The sequence below is a fragment of the Haliotis rubra genome, unplaced genomic scaffold, assembly GCF_003918875.1.
Source record: "Haliotis rubra isolate DU_JTF1 unplaced genomic scaffold, ASM391887v1 Scf361, whole genome shotgun sequence".
NCBI classification, from domain to species: domain Eukaryota; kingdom Metazoa; phylum Mollusca; class Gastropoda; order Lepetellida; family Haliotidae; genus Haliotis; species Haliotis rubra.
The window spans coordinates 750,858-775,309 of NW_025767037.1; the positions used below are offsets into that span (position 1 = coordinate 750,858).

At 43.3% G+C, this 24,452-nt stretch overlaps 1 protein-coding gene across 1 annotated transcript in view; it reads left to right on the forward strand.

The window, feature by feature from the left end:
* Positions 1 to 24,452, forward strand: part of LOC124285514 (LIM and calponin homology domains-containing protein 1-like) — a 162,202-nt gene that overhangs the window by 113,199 nt on the left and 24,551 nt on the right. Inside the window, 8 exon segments of the mRNA XM_046721755.1 lie at positions 8,579 to 8,743; positions 8,746 to 9,261; positions 9,505 to 9,653; positions 12,014 to 12,131; positions 12,249 to 12,604; positions 12,706 to 12,754; positions 12,841 to 12,921; positions 20,511 to 20,631. Of these exon segments, the coding sequence (XP_046577711.1) occupies positions 8,579 to 8,743; positions 8,746 to 9,261; positions 9,505 to 9,653; positions 12,014 to 12,131; positions 12,249 to 12,604; positions 12,706 to 12,754; positions 12,841 to 12,921; positions 20,511 to 20,631 (1,555 nt within the window).

Here is a 24,452-nt window from a genome sequence, read left to right on the forward strand (position 1 = left end):
CATGGAGAGTCACCCAACCTCCCACTCCACCAATATCTGAACCAGCGGGTACAAAAATATATGAAACATGGAGAGTCACCCAACCTCCCACTCCACCAATATCTGAACCAGCGGGTACAAAAATATATGAAACATGGAGAGTCACCCAACCTCCCACTTCACCAATATCTGAACCAGCCATTTTAAAGCACATGAAACATAGAGACAAGTGTTTGAACCACCACTGCATACCGATGACATTGACTGTTGCAGGAAATACTCCCTGCTTCGCCAGGTCCAGGCTGCCTGTTTCAGATTCTCCACTTACACTGCCATGATATGGTTGATGCCGGTATACATGCTGTTCACCCACTCGTTCCATATTGAATAACAATCTTTAGATTTGTTTACTCCCTAAAGGACTGTCTGTCACTGATATCTGTGGAGGGATGGGGAGAGGTATGGGATTTTGTATGGTGATTAGATATTTTTTAGTTGGAGCTTTTCACCAGTCTGAATCATAAATATATTTTTTAGCATTTTTGGTGACTATTCTTTTTCCTTAAAACCCCAGATCCTGACCATCTTCCCCAGAATATCAAACAGAAGAATATTTCAATAAAAGTTCACTGGAAATGTCATCTTGGAAGCCTTTTGCTCTGTGCACAAAGCTGATATGTTATGACCAATCTGTAATGTCTTGGGTGTTTATACAGAAGATGGAAAAGGGTATCTCAGTTCATCTGTTTCCCAATCATAGAAGATGTCTTCTCTTTCATGACTGGGGCAAATAGATAGTCAAGAAGGAACACTTTACAGACAGTAATTTGCATTTAATTACTGTGATTTTGTGTTTTATTTCTGATAAATCAGGCATATTTTAAATGACAGTAATGTGAAAATATGTTACATTTCTTGTAGAGTATTGACATGGTGTGTTAGTTATGATATATCAATTCTCTGGAAGTGTATGTTCCAGTACTCACTGACTTATGGTTGTTCATTCTTGAGCTCTTCATTAAAATTTATTCAAATTAATCACTAAATGTGTTTTCAATATTTGGTCTTTTGAAGGAGGGAGACTTGAGTGATAAAGAACAGGAGGAGAATATCCTGCACCGTTTAGTTTTGAAATGCTGCATGTTTCTTATTGTCAGTGAGACACTTACTGGTTTTTTTGTCATCTACATTAAGTGTGTTCCAGTCAAAACAATGTCCCGAGATTCACAGTGAGTGGTATTGTCCTTCAAACATATATATTTCAAGCTGATGTTTCCTCATCAGTATCCATGAATGAAAGGTGAGGTTCTGTTGGCAGTGATACAATCACAGAGTCTAATGTGAGTCTGATAACATCTTAACAGTGAGTGTCAGGTGCCCCTGCATGCGAACCTCTCATTGACTGTAATGGAGATTGTAGGAAACACCAGCTTTTCCTTAAGCCAGCCTCAACATCATGTCCAGCTGAGCAGGTTTCCAAGGCCCTATAATTTCTGCTTTGCTTCTCTTTATAGTAAACTGAAGTCCAGCAGTTTAGGAAATAGGTGATTATCTGCTTATTGATCTACAGGGCTATTCACTCTTGTCAATATATCAACCAGTACTGTAGACAAGAAACATGTATGTGGTTAGATTATGGAGGAGATGATGAGTGGGTCAGTAAAGTTCCTGTGTGTTGACAGTGTCTGACATGTTACATTGATACAAGTGGGTCAGTACAATTCCTGTGTGTTGACAGTGTCTGACATGTTACATTGATACAAGTGGGTCAGTACAATTCCTGTGTGTTGACAGTGTCTGACATGTTACATTGATACATGTGGGTCAGCACAATTCCTGTGTGTTGACAGTGTCTGACATGTTAAATTGATACAAGTGGGTCAGTACAATTCCTGTGTGTTGTACTGTGTCTGACATGTTACATTGATACAAGTGGGTCAGTACAATTCCTGTATGTTGACAGTGTCTGACATGTTACATTGATACATGTGGGTCAGTAAAGTTCCTGTGTGTTGACAGTGTGTGACATGTTACATTGATACAAGTGGGTCAGTACAATTCCTGTGTGTTGACAGTGTGTGACATGTTACATTGATACAAGTGGGCCAGTACAATTCCTGTGTGTTGTACTGTGTGTGACATGTTACATTGATACAAGTGGGTCAGTACAATTCCTGTGTGTTGACAGTGTCTGACATGTTACATTGATACATGTGGGTCAGTAAAGTTCCTGTGTGTTGACAGTGTGTGACATGTTACATTGATACAAGTGGGTCAGTACAATTCCTGTGTGTTGACAGTGTCTGACATGTTACATTGATGCAAGTGGGTCAGTACAATTCCTGTGTGTTGACAATGTGTGACATGTTACATTGATACGAGTGGGTCAGTACAATTCCTGTGTGTTGACAGTGACTGACAGGTTACATTGATACAAGTGGGTCAGTACAATTCCTGTATGTTGACAGTGTCTGACATGTTACATTGACATTGATACAAAGTGACAGGTCAATTTTACAATTCCTGTGTGTTGACAGTGTGTGACATGTTACATTGATACATGTGGGTCAGTAAAGTTCCTGTGTGTTGACAGTGTGTGACATGTTACATTGATACATGTGGGTCAGTACAATTCCTGTGTGTTGACAGTGTGTGACATGTTACATTGATACAAGTGGGTCAGTACAGTTCCTGTGTGTTGACAGTGTCTGACATGTTACATTGATACAAGTGGGTCAGTACAATTCCTGTGTGTTGTACTGTGTATGACATGTTACATTGATACAAGTGGGTCAGTACAATTCCTGTGTGTTGACAGTGTCTGACATGTTACATTGATACAAGTGGGTCAGTACAATTCCTGTGTGTTGACAGTGTGTGACATGTTACATTGATACATGTGGGTCAGTAAAGTTCCTGTGTGTTGACAGTGTCTGACATGTTACATTGATACAAGTGGGTCAGTACAATTCCTGTGTGTTGACAGTGTCTGACATGTTACATTGATACGAGTGGGTCAGTCAGTTCCTGTGTGTTGACACGATTCCTGTATGTTGACAGTGTCTGACATGTTACATTGATATGAAAGTGGGTCAGTACAATTCCTGTGTGTTGACAGTGTGTGACATGTTACATTGATACGAGTGGGTCAGTACAATTCCTGTATGTTGACAGTGTCTGACATGTTACATTGATACGAGTGGGTCAGTACAATTCCTGTATGTTGACAGTGTCTGACATGTTACATTGATACAAGTGGGTCAGTACAATTCCTGTGTGTTGACAGTGTCTGACATGTTACATTGATACATGTGGGTCAGTAAAGTTCCTGTGTGTTGACAGTGTGTGACATGTTACATTGATACATGTGGGTCAGTACTAATCCTGTGTGTTGACAGTGTCTGACAGGTTACATTGATCCGAAAGTGGGTCAGTAAAGTTCCTGTGTGTTGACAGTGTGTAACATGTTACATTGATACGAGTGGGTCAGTACAGTTCCTGTGTGTTGACAGTGTGTGACATGTTACATTGATACAAGTGGGTCAGTACAGTTCCTGTGTGTTGACAATGTGTGACATGTTACATTGATACAAGTGGGTCAGTACAATTCCTGTGTGTTGACAGTGTCTGACATGTTACATTGATACGAGTGGGCCCGTACAATTCCTGTATGTTGACAGTGTGTGACATGTTACATTGATAGGAGTGGGTCAGTACAATTCCTGTGTATTGACAGTTTGTGACATGTTACATTGATACGAGTGGGTCAGTACAATTCCTGTATGTTGACAGTGTCTGACATGTTACATTGATACGAGTGGGTCAGTATAATTCCTGTATGTTGACAGTGTGTGACATGACATTGATACGAGTGATTGGTCAGTACGATTCCTGTATTGACAGTGTGTGACATGTTACATTGTTAGTAAATTGATACGAGTGGGTCAGTACAATTCCTGTGTGTTGACAGTGTGTGACATGTTACATTGATAATGAGTGGGTCAGTACAATTCCTGTGTGTTGACAGTGTCTGACATGTTACATTGATATGAGTGGGTCAGTACAATTCCTGTGTGTTGACAGTGTGTGACATGTTACATTGATACGAGTGGGTCAGTACAATTCCTGTGTGTTGACAGTGTCTGACATGTTACATTGATACGAGTGGGTCAGTACAATTCCTGTATGTTGACAGTGTCTGACATGTTACATTGATACAAGTGGGTCAGTACAATTCCTGTGTGTTGACAGTGTCTGACATGTTACATTGATACATGTGGGTCAGTAAAGTTCCTGTGTGTTGACAGTGTGTGACATGTTACATTGATACATGTGGGTCAGTACTATTCCTGTGTGTTGACAGTGTCTGACATGTTACATTGATACAAGTGGGTCAGTAAAGTTCCTGTGTGTTGACAGTGTGTAACATGTTACATTGATACGAGTGGGTCAGTACAGTTCCTGTGTGTTGACAGTGTGTGACATGTTACATTGATACGAGTGGGTCAGTACAATTCCTGTGTGTTGACAGTGTCTGACATGTTACATTGATACGAGTGGGTCAGTATAATTCCTGTATGTTGACAGTGTGTGACATGTTACATTGATACGAGTGGGTCAGTACAATTCCTGTATGTTGACAGTGTGTGACATGTTACATTGATACGAGTGGGTCAGTACAATTCCTGTGTGTTGACAGTGTGTGACATGTTACATTGATACGAGTGGGTCAGTACAATTCCTGTATGTTGACAGTGTGTGACATGTTACATTGATACGAAAGTGGGTCAGTACATTCCTGTATGTTGACAGTGTGTGACATGTTACATTGATAATGAAAGCAGGGTCAGTACAATTCCTGACAGTGTCTGGACATGTTGATACTGAGTGGTAAAATTTAGGGCATGGGGAACACATCTGTGACATGTGTGACAGGGGGACACCCGCGTTACATTGACCATGGGGACAGTGGGCGAAGGCACAATTGACACCAAGGCAGGGGTTGACAGTGTCTGACACAAGGCACATTGATACGAATGGTGACACCACCAAGGCAGGGGAACACATGGGTGACATCAAGGCAGGGGGACACTGCGCGGGTGACACAAAGGCAGGGGACACATGGGTGACACCAAGACAGGGGGACACATTGGTGTGACACCAAGGCAGGGGACACATGGGTGACACCAAGGCAGGGGACACATGGGTGACACCGTTGGTGACACCAAGGCAGGGGACACATGGGTGACACCAAGGCAGGGGACACATGGGTGACACCAAGGCAGGGGGACACATGGGTGACACCAAGGCAGGGGTGACACACAGGGGACACATGGGTGAAACCAAGGCAGGGGACACATGGGTGACATCAAGACAGGGGGACACATCGGTGTCACCAAGACAGGGGGACACATCGGTGACACCAAGACAGGGGCGCACGTCGGTGACACCAAGGCAGGGGCACTCATCGGTGACTCTTAGTGTTTTTTCTTTGCACATTGAGGGTTTAAACACCCACTTATTTTTCACAAAATATTCAACAGGAAACATTCAATTAGATATAACATTGTGTTTTGGGGTATTGTCATTCCTTTTCCTTTTCATGTAATATTGTTTGCCTGTATATGAAAGGTGGTGTTTACTTATACAGTCACTGTGCCCATTTCTAGTGTCCCCCGTCGTGATGTTGCTGGAATATTACTAAAAGCGGCGTAAAACCAAACTCAGTCAGTCAGTCAGTATACAGTCACTGTGTTCATTAATATCATCTATGGCCACACCCACATTTCAGGCCGGAGCAGACCAACTGGGTATTCCAGTTACATTGACCATGATGACTACCCAAATGCTTAACACAAGTAATTACAGTATGATATGTACATGTTCTACTTTTACTACCATGTTAAGTTTATTTACATGGCTTTTCTCGGGTAGCAGCCATGTACTATGTCGATTCTTACAAGCAGTATGTGCTCACACTAGGTACACACAACCCACACAGGTGATATACTGCAAGAGGTGTGGGCACTGCATTGTCAACATGAGATCACTCCTAGCAATGTCTCTTGATTGTGCGATGTGCAAGCCTTGTACGTGAAATATATGGTGAGGGTGAGTCATCCTGTTTAAACTTCCAACAGAGGTTTCTGTGAGGGACAAGGCGGGTAAGGAGAAAGAGAAATTAAATTTCTAGCATACCTGTGTATTATTGAGTGTGATAAGCGCTATGAGTGAGGTCAGTCCCTGCAGATCATAGTGACCTAGTAACCAGCAGTGATAGCCTACCAGCAGCCAGCTGAGGACAGATATCGGAGGTGGACAGTGATTTGCTTCAGTGCTGCTAGCTCAGGTACATGATTGCTGCATGGCTCAAATTGTTCTGTTCAATAGCCATAATGGGTCTTGCTAGGATGACAGACTGACAAGCTACTCTGAGAGGTACCATTGCTGATTCAGTCAAAGTTGGAGTTGATTACAAGGTTGCTCACAATTTAGAGAGCCATATGCATGTGACACATGCCCTAACTATTTCAGTCATAATAATTCTGAACTATCTTGAAATGGATAAAGTCATCCATGCCAGCTTTTAAATGGACACAAAACACATGCACAAGAAAAAGCTAAATAACTCATCTTCACCTTACTAAGTGTTTAAAAGAAAACTTCATTAATCAGGAAATATGTAGATTTGTAATTTGTATATTGGCTGATGTGTTTGAAATGCTTTTAGTGATGTAAGTCTTGTATGACTGTAACCACCCTCTTCAGCCAGGAATGTCAGGTTGTCACAGCTGTCAAACACTGGCAATGATGATCAAACAGGAATTCAAATATGGAGTTCGCAAGGTGCAAACTTGAACCATTTAAATGTGGAAGTTTTTTGACTAGCTTGTCTTGGCACAACCTTGTTTGCTGGCTGTTTTGCCAGCGATCGGTGTGCCTCTGTGCAATGTTGGTACATCTGGTTAGAATCACAATGGCCACAACAATAATTGACAAAATTCACTCTCCCTGCAAAATATGGTTTGTCATGTTTTCACTGCTGCTAGCTACTTGCAAACACATGGGGGTAGCTGGTAAACTGGTATTTTAGGGGAGCGACAAATATTCGGTTGATGTTAGATATTTTTGTAGATTTTTGTAGATTTTAAGCTAAAGTTGTTTGTATGTGCAAGCTGCAATGCTGTGTGATGTTTGCCCTCAGTGGAGTCACATCCCATTGTGTCTATTGAGATCCTCTTTGGGGTACTGTTGGCAACATTTTCCAATACACAAATCTTTCTTTGTTGATTTCATAAGCCACATAATATTCATTGTGTAGATTTGAAAATATTCATGTTTAATAACTATTTGATGAATATTTTGATATAGTTTTGTAACATTTTAAAGTATTTTGCTGGAAGGTAGTGGAGATATTTGTGTTCACACTGACGTTGTTGTACACGGAGAACGTCCAATATTGCGATGTGAAGAGTATCCTTATGGAGGTATGCAGGACGGTGAGAGTTTGTTGGGGGCTGGTGTATGGGGTGACTGCAAGTGTTGAAGGACGGGACATGTGGCACACATTGCTGAAACCATGCCCAGAGTAAATAGGGAAGTGAAGGCTGGCTGCCGTGTATAGACATTGCTTCTTGTCCGTGGTGTGCAGCAGGTGAGAGTGTTCATTCGTACATCCATGTACCTTGCTTTTGTGGTGATGAGGAGGTGCGTCTGAAGGGTATTCACGCTTAGCATCATGGACACAACTTGTTGTTGTGGACTGTGATGGGCTCTGATTAGTTTACAGTCTCGTTACAATGCTTGGTATTTCATTATCTCGGGTGTATGTGCTCAATGTCAGATTTCAGAAAGTACCGGTATGCGACTGTTCTGTATGTGACTGGGTCACTAGCTGTTGTTTCTTCTCCGCCCATATCATACATGGACCTGATGAGTGTGGGTTGGCTCACTGTCACATGCCGGACGTGTTTCACCAGGGCGAGGTGGCCACTCAGTATCCATGCTTGTTACAGGTGGGAGCTGGACTATTGGGTGGATGGCAGATGACGTAGGGGATAGTAGATGGGTTTATTCCTGGATATACTCTCACACAAACAGACAAGTTAATGAGGGAATTTGTGGGTGTGAGTGAGCATGGGCTCGTGTCTGGCGTACACTGTTTGGGCTATGGTTGTACCAGAGGGTGTGGTATTTCCCTTACAGATGCTATCTGTAAAAACTACAAGATACTTATCATATATGCACTTGATGTGTCAGGAACAGTGAATTCACTTGCCTCAAAGTGAAAGCAAAATTATGTTTCTTTTCTTTGTAGCAAATGTTTACTCCTTTGTTAGAAACCACAATGACTTCCACAAATATAGTTAAAAGTTTGCAAGAAAGTACCAATCTGTAGTGTTCGTCTCAGAATTCTGATCTAATTCATACATAGCTGCTATCCTTTCTCTTTAAATTCACAGGGTTGATAAAGCCATAAACACTTGACTTGCTGAGGATCAAGTTGTGTTACATGTGTAATGTTACTTCCAGAAGGTACAACTCTGTAGTGTTGAATAAAGATGAAATAATAGTAACTGTGTTCCTATGTATCTTGCAGGTTGCTATCACTGTATACTGGCTAGGCAAAGTTGTAAACCAGTCATTCCAAGGACCACATCTAGACTTCACTGCCTTTGCACCTCTGGTGCATCATCACTCCAAGGACATTATATTGGATGATCATTTCAGACGGGACTCTTCTTGTTCATGGGAGTCTAATGAATATTGCAGTACTACGGGTCTCATGAAGGAAATTCTCGTGGGAATAGACAAGAACAAGAAAACCGCCATCATAGAGACAGTTCTTATGAATCCTATGAAAAAGGTTCTGAAGATAGCCTAGATGAACAAGTGTTTGACAACATGCCAGTGCGCTATGGAAGCCAGTCTGCGCTCAACAAGACGGGTGAAGGCATGTATTCAGATGACCGACAAAACAGCATGTACCGAAGTAGCCCTGATCTGTCACAAGGGTCATACCACAGAAGGTCCTCATCCAATGACAGTCTAGATGGATCCTACCATGGCAGCCACTCACGGCAGTCATCAGGGAGCACTGAGAACTATCCCACCAGGCCCCACCGCCGGACAAGCTCTTCCACCGCTGATCCACTGCAGTTTGTCAAGCAGAAACCGACAGACTTGGCCAAGAAAGCAGAGGAGCAAATGAAGGTCGCTGCCACTCAGAAGGAGTACAAGATTCCTGTGGTTGTTGACAAGGAAGAAGATGACTGGCAGTCAGTAAGTGTAACTTGAGTGACTCACAGAAAGGAATGTGTTTTAGTATGAGTGTTGCATGATACTAAAAATTAGTGCTAAAATAACTTTCTGATAACTATGATTGAGGATTGTACAGCAGTTTTCTATTTTTTGTTTTGGTGCCTCAGTGTTTCATAAATTGTTTTTAAAAGTATTTGTTGAAAGTGTGCCTGTGATTGATTTGTTAGCCTTGGTGATGTAGAGCCATGACTTTGATGATTACAGAACCTAAGCAGCTGGAAGACCCGCAGGAAGAGCCAGTCCCATCAGGCATATCAGATGAAGGAGGACCTGGAGGAACTCACTAAGGACAAGGAAGGGGAGGTGAAGACAACTCTACAGACAAAGACCTTCAGCCAGATTCAGCAAGAGAGGTGAGTCACAGTTGGTGTCAAGACCAAACCTTCCTGTCAGGTGTCACTAGAAGGATGTGTGTTGGGTGTCTAGACCAAACCTTCCTGTCAGGTGTCACAAGAAGGATGTATGTTGGGTGTCTAGACCAAACCTTCCTGTCAGGTGTCACTAGAAGGATGTATGTTGGGTGTCTAGTGTCTCACAAGAAGGATGATGTTGGGTGTCTAGACCAAATCTTCCTGTCAGGTGTCACACAAGAAGGATGTATGTTGGGTGTCTAGACCAAACCTTCCCTTCCTGTCAGGTGTCACAAGAAGGATGTATGTTGGGTGTCTAGACCAAACCTTCCTGTCAGGTGTCACAAGAAGGATGTATGTTGGGTGTCTAGACCAAACCTTCCTGTCAGGTGTCACAAGAAGGATGTATGTTGGGTGTCTAGACCAAACCTTCCTGTCAGGTGTCACAAGAAGGATGTATGTTGGGTGTCTAGACCAAACCTTCCTGTCAGGTGTCACAAGAAGGATGTATGTTGGGTGTCTAGACCAAACCTTCCTGTCAGGTGTCACAAGAAGAAGGATGTCATGTTGTATGTTGGGTGTCTAGACCAAACCTTCCTGTCAGGTGTCACAAGAAGGATGTATGTTGGTGGGTGTCTAGACCAAACCTTCCTGTCAGGTGTCACAAGAAGGATGTATGTTGGGTGTCTGTTGGGTGTCTAGACCAAACCTTCCTGTCAGGTGTCACAAGAAGGATGTATGTTGGGTGTCTAGACCAAACCTTCCTGTCAGGTGTCACAAGAAGGGATGTGTGTTGGGTGTCTAGACCAAACCAAACCTTCCTGTCAGGTGTCACAAGAAGGATGTATGTTGGGTGTCTAGACCAAACCTTCCTGTCAGGTGTCACAAGAAGGATGTGTGTTGGGTGTCTAGACCAAACCTTCCTGTCAGGTGTCACAAGAAGGATGTGTGTTGGGTGTCTAGACCAAACCTTCCTGTCAGGTGTCACAAGAAGGATGTATGTTGGGTGTCTAGACCAAACCTTCCTGTCAGGTGTCACAAGAAGGATGTGTGTTGGGTGTCTAGACCAAACCTTCCTGTCAGGTGTCACAAGAAGGATGTATGTTGGGTGTCTAGACCAAACCTTCCTGTCAGGTGTCACTAGAAGGATGTGTGTTGGGTGTCTAGACCTAACCTTCCTGTCAGGTGTCACAAGAAGGATGTATGTTGGGTGTCTAGACCAAACCTTCCTGTCAGGTGTCACAAGAAGGATGTATGTTGGGTGTCCAGACCAAACCTTCCTGTCAGTCGTCACAAGAAGGATGTGTGTTGGGTGTGTAGACCAAACCTTCCTGTCAGGTGTCACAAGAAGGATGTATGTTGGGTGTCAAGACCAAATCTTCCTGTCAGTCGTCACAAGAAGGATGTGTGTTGGGTGTGTAGACCAAACCTTCCTGTCAGGTGTCACAAGAAGGATGTATGTTGGGTGTCTAGACCAAACCTTCCTGTCAGGTGTCACTAGAAGGATGTGTGTTGGGTGTCAAGACCAAACCTTCCTGTCAGGTGTCACAAGAAGGATGTGTGTTGGGTGTCTAGACCAAACCTTCCTGTCAGGTGTCACAAGAAGGATGTATGTCCAAGTCCAGCTTCTCATAATGGTTTGCGCCGACACTCTCCTTAAACCGGGCACTGCACTTGCAGTTGCAGCTGCTGTGACAGTTCGACTCCGCACATGATTTACCTGAATGTACCTGAATGTACCTATCCTGCGCTGGCTGATCATGCGTAGAATTGGTTTGTTGATATCGGTCCCATAAATGACTGATATTACTCTGGTGAACACTGAGGTGACGTGCACTGGCAGGTTGAGACTCCCCAGCCTCCAGACATCCAATTGCAATGTTCCGATTTACAGCAGTGAGTCGCGGCATAACTATATGTTTTCATTTAGCTGCAAAATGCCAATGATTGTCCAAAAGCAAAACAGCCAAATATTGCCAATGTCACTGCCCATGATTCCTCAGAACTGCGCAGTGCATATTATGGCATGAACCACTTTTTCTCCATGACATTTTCATGCAAGTTGACACCTTCGAACGTAAACGTGCATTAAAGTTTCTGCATTGTGCATTCGTTCCATGTACACATTAATGACAAAGTTATAAGAAGCAAACACTAATTTTGAAAAATATTTGAAATGTCATGCATCAACATCACTTGTGTGTTGCTATTTTGGAAGAATGTGTAAATTTGGGAGTCTTGACTAAAGCTTTCTGTCAGGTGCAGCAGTAATTCAAGGTCTGTTTTGTCAATTATTATGCCAGATGATTGATGTTTGAGTAGTACAAATGAAAGGTTTCATTTTATACTACTTGATTTTGCAGAGAGCGGCGTAAGAGTTCGAATGTAAGAAGTTTCTACCCTGTAGAAGAGAATGAAGATGAGAGTGATGTGAGCACACGACAGGATTCTGCCTTCACCACCAGTGACAGTGCTACAATAGTGAGTGCACCAAAACTAGCATACTGAAATAGGGAGTCAAATTGTGAGTAAAAATTCGCATATTTGATTTGATTTGATTTGTTGATTCATATTTTTGCCAATATTTTCTGTTTCCAGGGATTGCAGTATAGTTCCACAGTGCCTGACTGGGCAAAGGACAATGAAGATGCCAGTGAAGACAATAACAACAATCAGTCCGTGGACAATAAGAATGGAATGCTTGAGGATCCTTTTGATGTGCCTGAAACGTCTCCCATAAGTAAACCAAGTCCCAGTAACAGGCAGTCCATGGAGAGCCAGTTTTTACCAGATAACAGAGATTGGGAAGTTAGGGAAAGTGTTTCAAAACAGAATTCACGCAATAACCTGGAATCTACACCCAGATCCAACAAAATCAATGATATCAGACACAGGTTTGAACAAAGCGAACAACAGCCAAAATCTCGATCTTCCACAGTTGATACAAAGTGGATGTGAAATCTCGTCTAGAATCATTTGAAAGTTTAGACAGAGATAATTATCCAGAACCAGTGCACTCCTCAAGGATATCAGACAGTGAGAACAGCTTTCACAGGAGATCTGTTGGCAATGTTGGGGGTGATTCTCGATTTGGGCAAAGTAATGTGAGTGAAAGTGCTTCTACCATGGAGACTAAATTTTCACGGAGTTATGAAAATGGTGGTGAAAGAGCTGCCATGGATAACGGCAGTGGAGTCCCAAAACGGATTTATGGACATACATCGACCACCACTACAAAAATGTGTATGGAAGCTTACGGAAATCGGGCCGGGTGAGTTTACATTTGTGTTTGATAACTTTATTGTTACAGTCAATGCACCGGATGCAAATTAGTTAGTTCAATGGACATGTGAATAAAGTGTGTGACTTCACTTAGAAGTGGAATGATGGTGGTCCAAATCCCGTCATTAAACATAGGACATATGTTTCAGATACAACGACATTGAGTTTGAATTGGTTGGCTCAGTTACTTGTTTGTTTGCGTGTTATCGTACCCAGTCATCGTGTGTCTTGTTGTCGATTGTCAACAGATGCTGCTGGTATTTAACATCAGTGAATTGTCACGTTGAAGTAACGACATGTGGTGAATGTGTATGAGTAAAAGGTCTTGAGATTAGTCTGAATGTGTGGCCAGTCTGGTGAGATTAGTCAATGTGTGGCCAGTCTGGTGAGATTAGTCTGAAAGTGTGGCCAGTCTGGTGAGATTAGTCTGAATGTGTGGCCAGTCTGATGAGATTAGTCTGAAAGTGTGGCCAGTCTGATGAGATTAGTCTGAATGTGTGGCCAGTCTGATGAGATTAGTCTGAATGTGTGGCCAGTCTGGTGAGATTAGTCTGAAAGTGTGGCCAGTCTGGTGAGATTAGTCTGAAAGTGTGGCCAGTCTGATGATATTAGTCTGAATGTGTGACCAGTCTGGTGAGATTAGTCTGAATGTGTGGCCAGTCTGGTGAGATTAGTCTGAAAGTGTGGCCAGTCTGGTGAGATTAGTCTGAAAGTGTGGCCAGTGTGTAAAGAGAGTTAGCAAAATAAACTAAACACATTTTCTTCCACTTTTTTATCGTAAATTAGATACAAGTCATATTTTTAAACTTATCCTATCTCACGACTTGCACCTCTCTCTCTTGCTTCGACTTTTAGTGGAACGACTGTAAACTTTTTTCCATAGGCCTCCTTGTCCATTTGCCCGTGCACTCCATGCTGCTCTCCTTAATTAGCTTTCTAGTTCCTAATAAAGCTTGCAGCATGCTCCACTAATTGCCCACGTGACTACCTTGAATGATCATTCTCTTTCTTGTCGCACGACTGTGTGGACGTGCTGTATATTAGGGACATTATTTCACCCTAACATCATGGGGAAAACTGATAATCAGTCAAGGAACAGGAAAGTTTGTGCTCAATGCAAGACGAATTATTCGTCCCTCGACCCTCACTCGTCTTGCAGTGACTGTATTGGACAATGTAACTGGAACGAACGATGTGGCAAGTGTAATTCACTAAAAGATGAGGATTTTAAGGCCCGGAGAATTGCCGATAGGGACAGGAAATCAACAGAATCTGATCCCACTCCCGCCAAGCGTATGAAGTTACAGCGACAGAAAATCGTACCTTCACGCAAGAGAGCGATCTGTGGTTCAAGAGGATTTTATGGACGCTTCATCAGATTCTTACTTATCTGAGGACGTTCGGCACCTATTACGTACGCATCAATCACCTCCTTCCATAGCGTCACCTGCGGCTGGTTGTGATCGATAATTCTTCGTTGCCTGTCCCATCTACACTACCAGGGGACCTTAGATCGACACTATCATCTTCCAGATCAACGGTACATATCCCCTCTACTGTCTCAGTTTGTGTGGAGCCTGGCCAACTGCGTTCAACCAGGCAACTGTCTCCCCATGGGGGACGTTCATCATGAATCAACACTTAAGGTTTCGTCACCTAATCCCCGATCCAGATCGCCACATCATTTTAGATCACCACTATGATCTAGATTACCTTCACGATCCACATCTTACCAACCCAGGTCACCTATACGATCTAGATCACCTTACAGAGCCATTGACCAATCGGGATCACAGTACAGATCCACATCTCATGGCCGATCCTATTCAGATGGTCGAACCAGAGCTCCAATCAGAACCAGATCAACAACTAGAACGACAGCGACCCGGACTAGTTCTTCATATCATACCGGATCACCTAGCCATACTAGGGAATCCAGATCACCGGCTTACCAACCTACTTCGGTACTTACCACGTCGAGATCTCGATACAGTTCCTCTGACCGGCGTTAGGGTGATCATTGCTCTGATACCACTAATAGGCCTACAGTCTCTTATGGGTGAATCCATGTGAGCCAACTCTTGGTCCTCAATAAGGTAGGGCGACGCAGCTCGTTTGCCACACAGGGTTCCAATATCCTCATCAACTGTTGGAGCCGTAGAGATTTTTGTTAGGCCATGGACATGAGAGATAGAAGGATTATATCTGGGAGCAGAGAATCTGTCCTTAATTCGTAGGTAGAAGGAATTAAAACAGAACTGTTTTGCCAGCCATGGCTTACTGACTCCCTCTTCAATGGTAGCATCCAAGAAGTATCTAATAAAGTTGATAAAGAAACCCACTTTCAAGTCTTGATGGAACTGTTAAAGATACAGAAGTCACAGCTCCAGGACTCATTAAAACAGCGTCGAACTGCACAGTTCACCCCTACCAATCCGATTTACGCAATCTTTTTTGTGGTGCATCCACTCAAAGTTATGGCAGAGGAAACAGATCTGGCCGTGGTGGTTCCTCCCGTTGCCCCCCCCAGGACCAACTCTTGCCCAGGGACCAGCGCTGGTAAGCAGTGACGGCCTGAGACAATCGCATGACTGGGACCTCCCGCTCCCAGTCGTTCCGATTTACAACACTCTGGTAGGCGGGAGATTGCAGATCTTCACCCTGAATTGGACCATCCGTCGTCACCGTATGTCACCAACCTGCCACTTCACGGCTATCAGGTACCCCTTATTGGCAGTCCACCTCTGACGTTGCATCCGGCTCATCGCTCATATCCTGTGGACCAGCTTCAGACTCTGCAATCCACAATAGGTACGCTATTAGACTCGCGATAGAGCTCTTAGGTCCATCGCCCGTCACTCCAGGATTCTACTCCCCCATCTTCTTGGTTCCAAAGAAAAATTCCAACAAACTCTGGCTCATCTTCAATATGAAGTTGTTCAATGCACGATTCCTGCTTCCACCGCCTCACTTCAGGATGGTGTCGATCAACCTTTTACGCACAATCCTGAAGAAGGGAGACTTCCTCATCAGCCTAGATCTTCAGGATGCTTATCTTCACGTACCAATACATCCAGAACACCTGGAAGTACCTTCGCTTCGTGTTCAACGAGAATCACTACCAATGGAAAGTCCTACCATTTGGAATTTCCAGGGCCCCGTGTCTTTTTACACGAATTACCAAGCCCATAACGAGCTTCCTCCACTTTCAAGGGATCACCTCCGAAAGCTACATAGACGATTGCATCCAGGCTCAACAGGATCCGATCGTATTGCTTCGCCAGCTACAGTTCACCACCACGCTGCTCAGACAGTTAGGGTGGCTGTTGAACATCGCGAAATCAGAACAAATACCGACTCAGAAACTCCAATTCATCGGAGCACTGTTCGACACTCGTCAGGGAATGATGTTCGTACCTCACGACAGGTGGATAAAGATTCACCAATGCATTCCTCCAGCACTATCTCAGACGAGAACCTTATGACAGTGGCAGGAGCTACTGGGCCTTCTGACGTCAGCTGAAGTCTTAACGTACAGAGGCCAGCTCCAACTTCGGCCGATACAGCGATTTCTACGCCCGTACCTTCAGGCCGTCAACCCCAAGGAACTAATTTGCCTTCCAGATCCGCTTCGTCCAGTCCTTCAATGGTGGCTCTTCAATGGTGCGCCAGAGTCTCTATGATGCCCTTTGCACCGACTCATCACCTATTCGTCGATGTATCCCTCATGGGTTGGGGAGCTCACTTCCTCGATCACCAAGTGGCCGGGCTGTGGTCATCCGACGAACGGGTACTTCATATAAATGAGCTGCAATTCAAGGCGGTAATTCAAGCCATCTCACATTGGGCAACAGAGCTTCAATCAACCAGTCTGTTGATCCAATCAGACAATTCATTGGAGGGTCTCAATGCCTACGCGTTCCCCCCTCCAGCTCTGCTACCAACAGTAATACAGAAACTATTGGCCACCAGCAACATACTACTGCTTTTGGTCGCACCCTTCTGGCCAGCGAGAAGTTGGTTCGTCAACCTAAGAAGCCTGGCAGAGCCAAACCCAGTACCTCTTCCCAACCGGGACGACCTACTTCTTCACTCTCACTCAGAACTGCGCCATGGGTCACCTCAGACCCTCAATCACACGTTTGGCGCATCTTCAGGGTCTCTCATAGCTAAGGGCTACTCTCGCAGAGTACCCACAGCTATCGATTCAGCGCATTGTTCTTCGACCTGTTCCTTGTACAACAACAAGTGGAAGAAGTTTGAAGACTATTGCAAGCTTAGGGGAATAGCATCTCCCACTTCCACCTCGGCTCAGGTCGTTGCTGAGTTTCTCTAGCATCTCCGCACTACTAAGAAAATCAAGGGTACTTCGTTAGCTACCTACTTAGCCGCTATTAACTCGGTTTTGGCTACCACCACGGGCACGAAGATTTCCACTGTTCCCGAGTTGCAGAGTCTACTACTCTCCTATAGACTCTCTGAAGTTCAGACCTCCGGCCTGGTATCTGTCTATCGTCCTTCGTCATATGATTTCTACAGACTATGAACCTTTAGAAGACAAGGACTTCGAACAAGTGACATTCAAGACATTCTTCTTGGTGGCTTTGGCTACCGCTGCTCATATATCTGAATTGCATGCGCTTGATGTCAATCGGGTGCGGTTCGAGTGGAAGAAGCGTGAAAAGGCTTTCCAGGGTCTCCGCTGGGACTTCATTGCGAAAAACCAACTGCCAGGGCAACCGGACCGGATGTTTACCATTCCCCCGTTGTCCACCATTCTTGGGCCTGATGGAAGCCAGGGCAACCGGACCGGATGTTTACCATTCCCCCGTTGTCCACCATTCTTGGTATGGAAGCGCCTCTTCATACCCTTGTCGAACGCTTCAAGAACTGAGGTTTCCCGGACCACATTGGCCTTCTGGATGCGTGCCACGATCCTGCGAGCCTACACCATTGCAGGGTTGCCTCCTCCTGCCGCCTCCAATCCTCATGAGACTCGTGCACTAGCCTCGACGATGGCCTTCCATAGCAACTGCTCCTTGACTGCTATCATGGAAGGTTGCTTCTGGCATTCTGATACAGTCTTCTCTTCACATTACCTGCGAGAGTTTTCTGTCACGGACTACACCAGTTCGGACCTCTTGTTCTGGCTCAGCAGCTTACATCGGCCAAACAACGCAGATGAGGGACGGTTCCGCATTCGCGTTATTACTTCCTTGTATATACTGAATAAAAGTTGAACTGGATCTCAACCTTTTGTTCTCATTATATATGAGTTTAAGAACTACTTCACTTGGCCTCCATACCAAGGCATCGGAATACGGCCACCTAGCATGGCCCTACGGACCTGAGGCACAATAAGTATGACGATGACAGCATTCGCGGTTTACCTGCTCACTTGGGTTACAGCTCAGTCTATCTTTATGTCACACACTTTACCTGCTCACTTGGGTTACAGCTCAGTCTATCTTTATGTCACACGCTTTACCTGCTCACTTGGGTTACAGCTCAGTTTATCTTTATGTCACACGCTTTACCTGCTCACATTGGATACAGCTCAGTCTATCTTTATAGCAACACCAGATTCCAGCTACACAGGATCGCAGATGTGGCAAAATGGTCCAGCAACACTCTATTGGTAGATGCTGCTACAAGGCTCACGATTCAGGTTTGGAGATACACCATCCCTCCTTTGACTCCAATGCCATTCAATGATTTCTCTAGATGGACATGCTGAGAGAAAGACATGATGTGCAATCCACCGGTAATTCCAACATTTGAATGTTTACCATGATGCTTTGATTGTGGAGCTCATACGGACAATATAAGAAAACACAAGATTTCTGGCAACCACCAGAGGGGCTGTCAGTTGCCTCAACATGATTGCAATCTACAGTGTACATGATTTCTGGAAGGACCTGTTATCACTCATAATGTGGATCAATATGTCCCCAGACAACACAGTGATGGTGGCTGACATCAAAACACAAAGAAGAACCAAGTTGAAGATTTTGTAGAGCGAGACCTACAAGTTTCTATGCCTTGGTAGATCCCGTCAGTATCATGATGGAAACCTGCAAAACAACAGAATCCAATGGACGAATCAGAATGTTCGAAATTGTTTTAACTTTTTTTGGCCAGTTAATTTTGGTGGACAAAATATTGTTATAATTGTGCGGCATGCCATAATAATCACATGTTTGGCTACTTCTACAAAATGTTACAGTTTCATGTGTGCATTTTATAAGACGTTCTGTGGACTTGACTTGATATTGTCTGAACGATCTGTATGATTGTGACCTTGTATTGTGTGAATGGTGAGTATGATATTGTGACCTTGTATTGTCTGAATGGTGAGTATGATATTGTGTCCATATAAAGTCTGTATGGTGAGTATGATTGTGACCTTGTATTGTCTGAGTGGTCAGTGTGATTGTGACCTTGTATTGTGTGAATGGTGAGTATGATTGTGACCTTGTATAGTCTGAGTGGTCCGTGTGATTGTGACCGTGTATAGTCTGAATGGTGAGTATGATATTGTGACCTTGTATTGTCTGAATGGTGAGTATGATTGTGACCTTGTATTGTCTGAGTGGTCAGTGTGATTGTGACCTTGTGTAGTCTGAATGGTGAGTATGATATTGTGACCTTGTATTGTGTGAATGGTGAGTATGATATTGTGACCTTGTATTGTGTGAATGGTGATAATGATTGTGACTTTGTATTGTCTGAGTGGTCAGTGTGATTGTGACCTTGTATTGTCTATATAGTGAGTATGATTGTGACCTTGTATTGTCTGAATGGTGAGTATGATTGTGACCTTGTATTGAGTGAATGGTGAGTATGATTGTGATTTGAATTGTATGTTTGTGACCTTGTATTGTCTGAGTGGTCAGTATGTTTGTGACCTTGTATTGTCTGAATGGTGAGTATGATTGTGACCTTGTATTGACCGAATGGTGAGTATTATGGAAGAGTGGTTTTGGGAAGTTACAGGGACAATTAATTCATAGCTGTAGCAAATACTTGGATTGAGATAAGGTCAGTTGTTCCCTGCAGTACAGGAAAACCGCATTCTTTCATTTTCTTTGTTATTGGTATTGCTAACAAGCTGATGCTAAACAAGCCAAGATTACAGGGGCAAAGTTGAAGTCCCTTAGACAACACAGCAGGACAGATGACTTCAGGTGGATTTACTGCTCTTTAACTGAGTTTTGTCTCTACAATTCTAACACGTGTGTCAACACCAAATGGGGTTGAACATGGCGTTAAAAGTTGTTGCACTTATATCGCAATTTGTGAGTGTGTGAGCTTTCTCCTGCAAGTAGAGAATAACATCCGACCTCAGTCCGCAGGGAAGAATGTCATTGTCATCTTCATATTCTCAAACTTGTTACCCAGTGGGCTTCAACCTGTCCTTTAACATGGCACGCTGTAATATAATGGGAACACTTTTAAATCCCCCGTTCACTCAAATCAATGACTTGGATTTGTAATTCAGTGTTCAAGACATAAATTCTTCTGTGTTGCCTTTTGATTATTAAATTGTGAATTATCATGACATTTTTTGTTTTGCAGGACTATACAGAGAAAAATATCAAAATTAGTCAGAAACCAAATAGTGAAAAAGGTTTTGGATTTACAATATGTGGAGGAGTAGATACCCAACAGCCAGTTACTGTGCAGAAGATCACGCTAGGTAAGTACCATGAGGTTAGGGCGACCTGTGTGTGTTCCAGCTCACATGAGTTAAAGTCAAGCAGGCTTATGTCATGGCTCTGAAACCACTTGACCAATGAGGCTGAACCTTCACATGCTTGTTTGACACCAATGATGACACCTGAATGTTTTTTAAGAGGATCCAATCTGAGTTTAGATATGACTGCAATAGCAACATGGACAGTGCCGCTATTTTGTCGCACACAAAATGTGGAAGTTGTCATGGGCACCCAGATCACTTTGACAGAGGATAGCTGTGATGCTCCTCAGTAGTGCTCTTGAAGATGGTGATGACCTTGTGTGTACCTTGTGACCTTGTGAACTGGCACTTGCTCTTGATCAGTTTACACAACTCTTCTTCAAGACCTATACCATTGCCCCCCACAGATGGTCCCAACAATGATATCTTTAAAGATTACTCATGTCACATCAACTTTCATTAAAAATGCCAGCAGTGCCTATTGCTGGAGAAGTTTTAGTTGTATTACTGTGAAATATTACATGCAGTAATTGTGTGGTATGCTCAAAAGATAGTCTGAATGCATTCCTTGAGTGTATTTTAGCTTACCTGAACTGTTAAGGGCAATGAGCTAATGGTATGAGATTTGCCAGTTATTCTTTGTCTGACCATCCAACATAAACCATTTATCTTTTAGATGTTTTGTAAGCCACAGCCTGAAACCCCTCAATGTTATTTTCCAAGTGTAGCAGGGTGTGGAGTCATCCCACAGATGCCATCCTTACCTTGTCAGCTTCCTGACTGGGTTAACCTCTTTAGTCATGTGGAAAAGGCATCCGACTTCTGATCAGAAGGTCCGTGGTTCGAATCCCAGGACGGGACTTATGGCCCCTTCATTGGCGCCCAACGTGGGGCTGAGCACGTTCATATCAAATTTGAGCAAAATAAGTCTCAGTACCCAACTATGCGGCTCGGGACGTGCCTTCTGTTGACGGGGGACTATGTAGCAGGGCGTGGAGTCATCCCACAGATGACATCCTTACCTTGTCAGCTTGCTGACGGGGTTAACCTCTTTGGTCATGTGGACAAGGCGTCCAACTCCGGATTAGAAGGGGGCGGTGGGGTAGCCTAATGGTTAAAGCGTTGGCTCGTCACGCCGAAGTCCCGGGTTCGAATCCCCACATGGGTACAATGTGTGAAGCCCATTTCTGCTGTCCCCTGCCGTGATGTTGCTGGAATATTGCTAAAAGCGGCGTAAAACCAAACTCAGTCAGTCAGTCAGTCAGTCGGATTAGAAGGTCCGTGGTTGGAATCCCAGCATGGGACTCGGAAATTTTATGGCCGCTACACAAGCTACACCCTTTGACCTTTACATACTCATATTGTCTAGTTCTATAGCGTTTGTGACATTTATGGAATCTGTTATTTGGTCATTAAGCTTACATTTTGTGACTATTATCACACTGATGATATCTTATAGATTTGCTCATAGAATTCTGGTTTAGTTTCAAACATGGCAGCCATAGCTTCATGACTGAATATATCACTTGTTCCAATTACTAAGTGTTTTTTATGTGTATTTAGAAAAGAAAAAAGTGCGATGCTTTGTCTGGTATACCTCAGGACACTTTACATCGTTGCATGCTTTGTGACATTTTGTCTTTCTGATGGGTCCGTTATCCATCAGACTACATGTAATTTCATGTATACATGCAGCGATGTTATTTGTTGTACAGGAGCTCCTGCCTTTTTGACATCATTTTGTCAAGATCTAAAATGATATTCCAGAAAAATGTGAGGCAAGCAACAGACACTTGTGGCTGTACTTGATGGTATTTTCTTCTGGTGCTACCTCGCACATATCATGTATGCAGTTGTATATCCAGACATTGCTGTACTTGATGGTATTTTCTTCAGGTGCTACCTCGCACATATCATGTATGCAGTGGTATATCCAGAAATTGCTGTATTTGCTGGGATTTCATTTATGGTCCCAGTGCTTTCTTATTGAATAGGTTTTCAGCCACGTCTGGAAGTATTGTTGTGAAATTTGGTATGATAGATAGATACAGCTACATTATTGCAGATACAGTTACACTATTGTAGATACAGCTACATTATTGTAGATACAGCTACACTATTGTAGATACTGCTACATTATTGCAGATACAGTTACACTATTGCAGATACAGTTACACTATTGCAGATACTGCTACACTATTGCAGATACTGCTACACTATTGCAGATACTGCTACACTATTGCAGATACAGCTACACTATTGCGGATAGTGGTTCACTATTGCAAATACTGGTACACTATTGCAGATACTGCTACACTATTGCAGATACTGGTACACTATTGCAGATACAGCTGTTCACTATTGCAAATACAGATACACTATTGCAGATACTGCTACACTATTGCAGATACAGCAACCCTATTGCAGATACAGCTACACTATTGGAGATACTGAGATACAGCTACACTATTGCAGATACAGCTACACTATTGTAGATACAGCTACACTATTGCAGATACAGCTACACTATTGCAGATACAGCTACACTATTGCAGATACAGCTACACTATTGCAGATACAGCTACACTATTGTAAGATACTGGTACACTATTGCAAATACTGGTACGCTATTGCAAAACTGGTACGCTATTGCAAAAACTGGTACACTATTGCAGATACAACTACACTATTGCAGATACTGCTACACTATTGCAGATACAGCTACACTATTGCAGATACAGCTACACTATTGCAGATACAGCTACACTATTTCAGATACAGCTACACTATTGTAGATACTGGTACACTATTGCAAATACTGGTACACTATTGCAAAAACTGGTACGCTATTGCAGATGCAAAACGCTACTGCGGTACACACTATTGCAGATACAGCTACACTATTTGCAGATACAGCTACACTATTGCAGATACAGCAGCTACACTATTTCACTGATACAGCTACACTACACTATTGCTGGATACTGCTACACTATTGCAGATACAGCTACACTCAGTCAGATACAGCGGCTATTGTAGAAACTGGTACACTATTGCAAATGCTAGTGCGCTATTGCAAAAACTGGTACACTATTGCGGAGATACAACTACACTATTATTGCAGATACTGCTACACTATTGCAGATACAGATACACTACAGCTACACTATTGCAGATACTGGTACACTATTGCAGATACAGCTACACTATTGCAGATACTGGTACACTATTGCAGATGCAGCTAGCTACACTATTGCAGATACTGGCTACACTATTGCAAATACTGCTACACTATTGCAGATACAGGTACACTATTGCAGATACTGGTACACTATTGCGGATGGATACACTATTGCAGATACAGCTACACTATTGCAGATACACTAGATGGCTACACTATTGCAGATACAGCTACACTATTGCAGATACTGGTAGCTACACTATTGCAGATACAGCTACACTATTGCAGATACAGCTACACTATTGCAGATACTGCTACACTATTGCAGATACAGCTACACTATTGCAGATACAGCTACACTATTGCAGATAGTGGTACACTATTGCAGATACAGATACACTATTGCAGATACTGGTACACTATTGCAGAGATACTGGTATTGCAGATTGCAGATACAGATACTCTATAGCAGATACAGCTACACTATAGCAGATACATATACACTATTGCAGATACTGGTACACTATTGCAGATACAGCTACACTATTGCAGATACAGCTACACTATTGCAGATACAGCTACACTATTGCAGATACAGCTACACTATTGCAGATACAGATACACTATAGCAGATACTGGT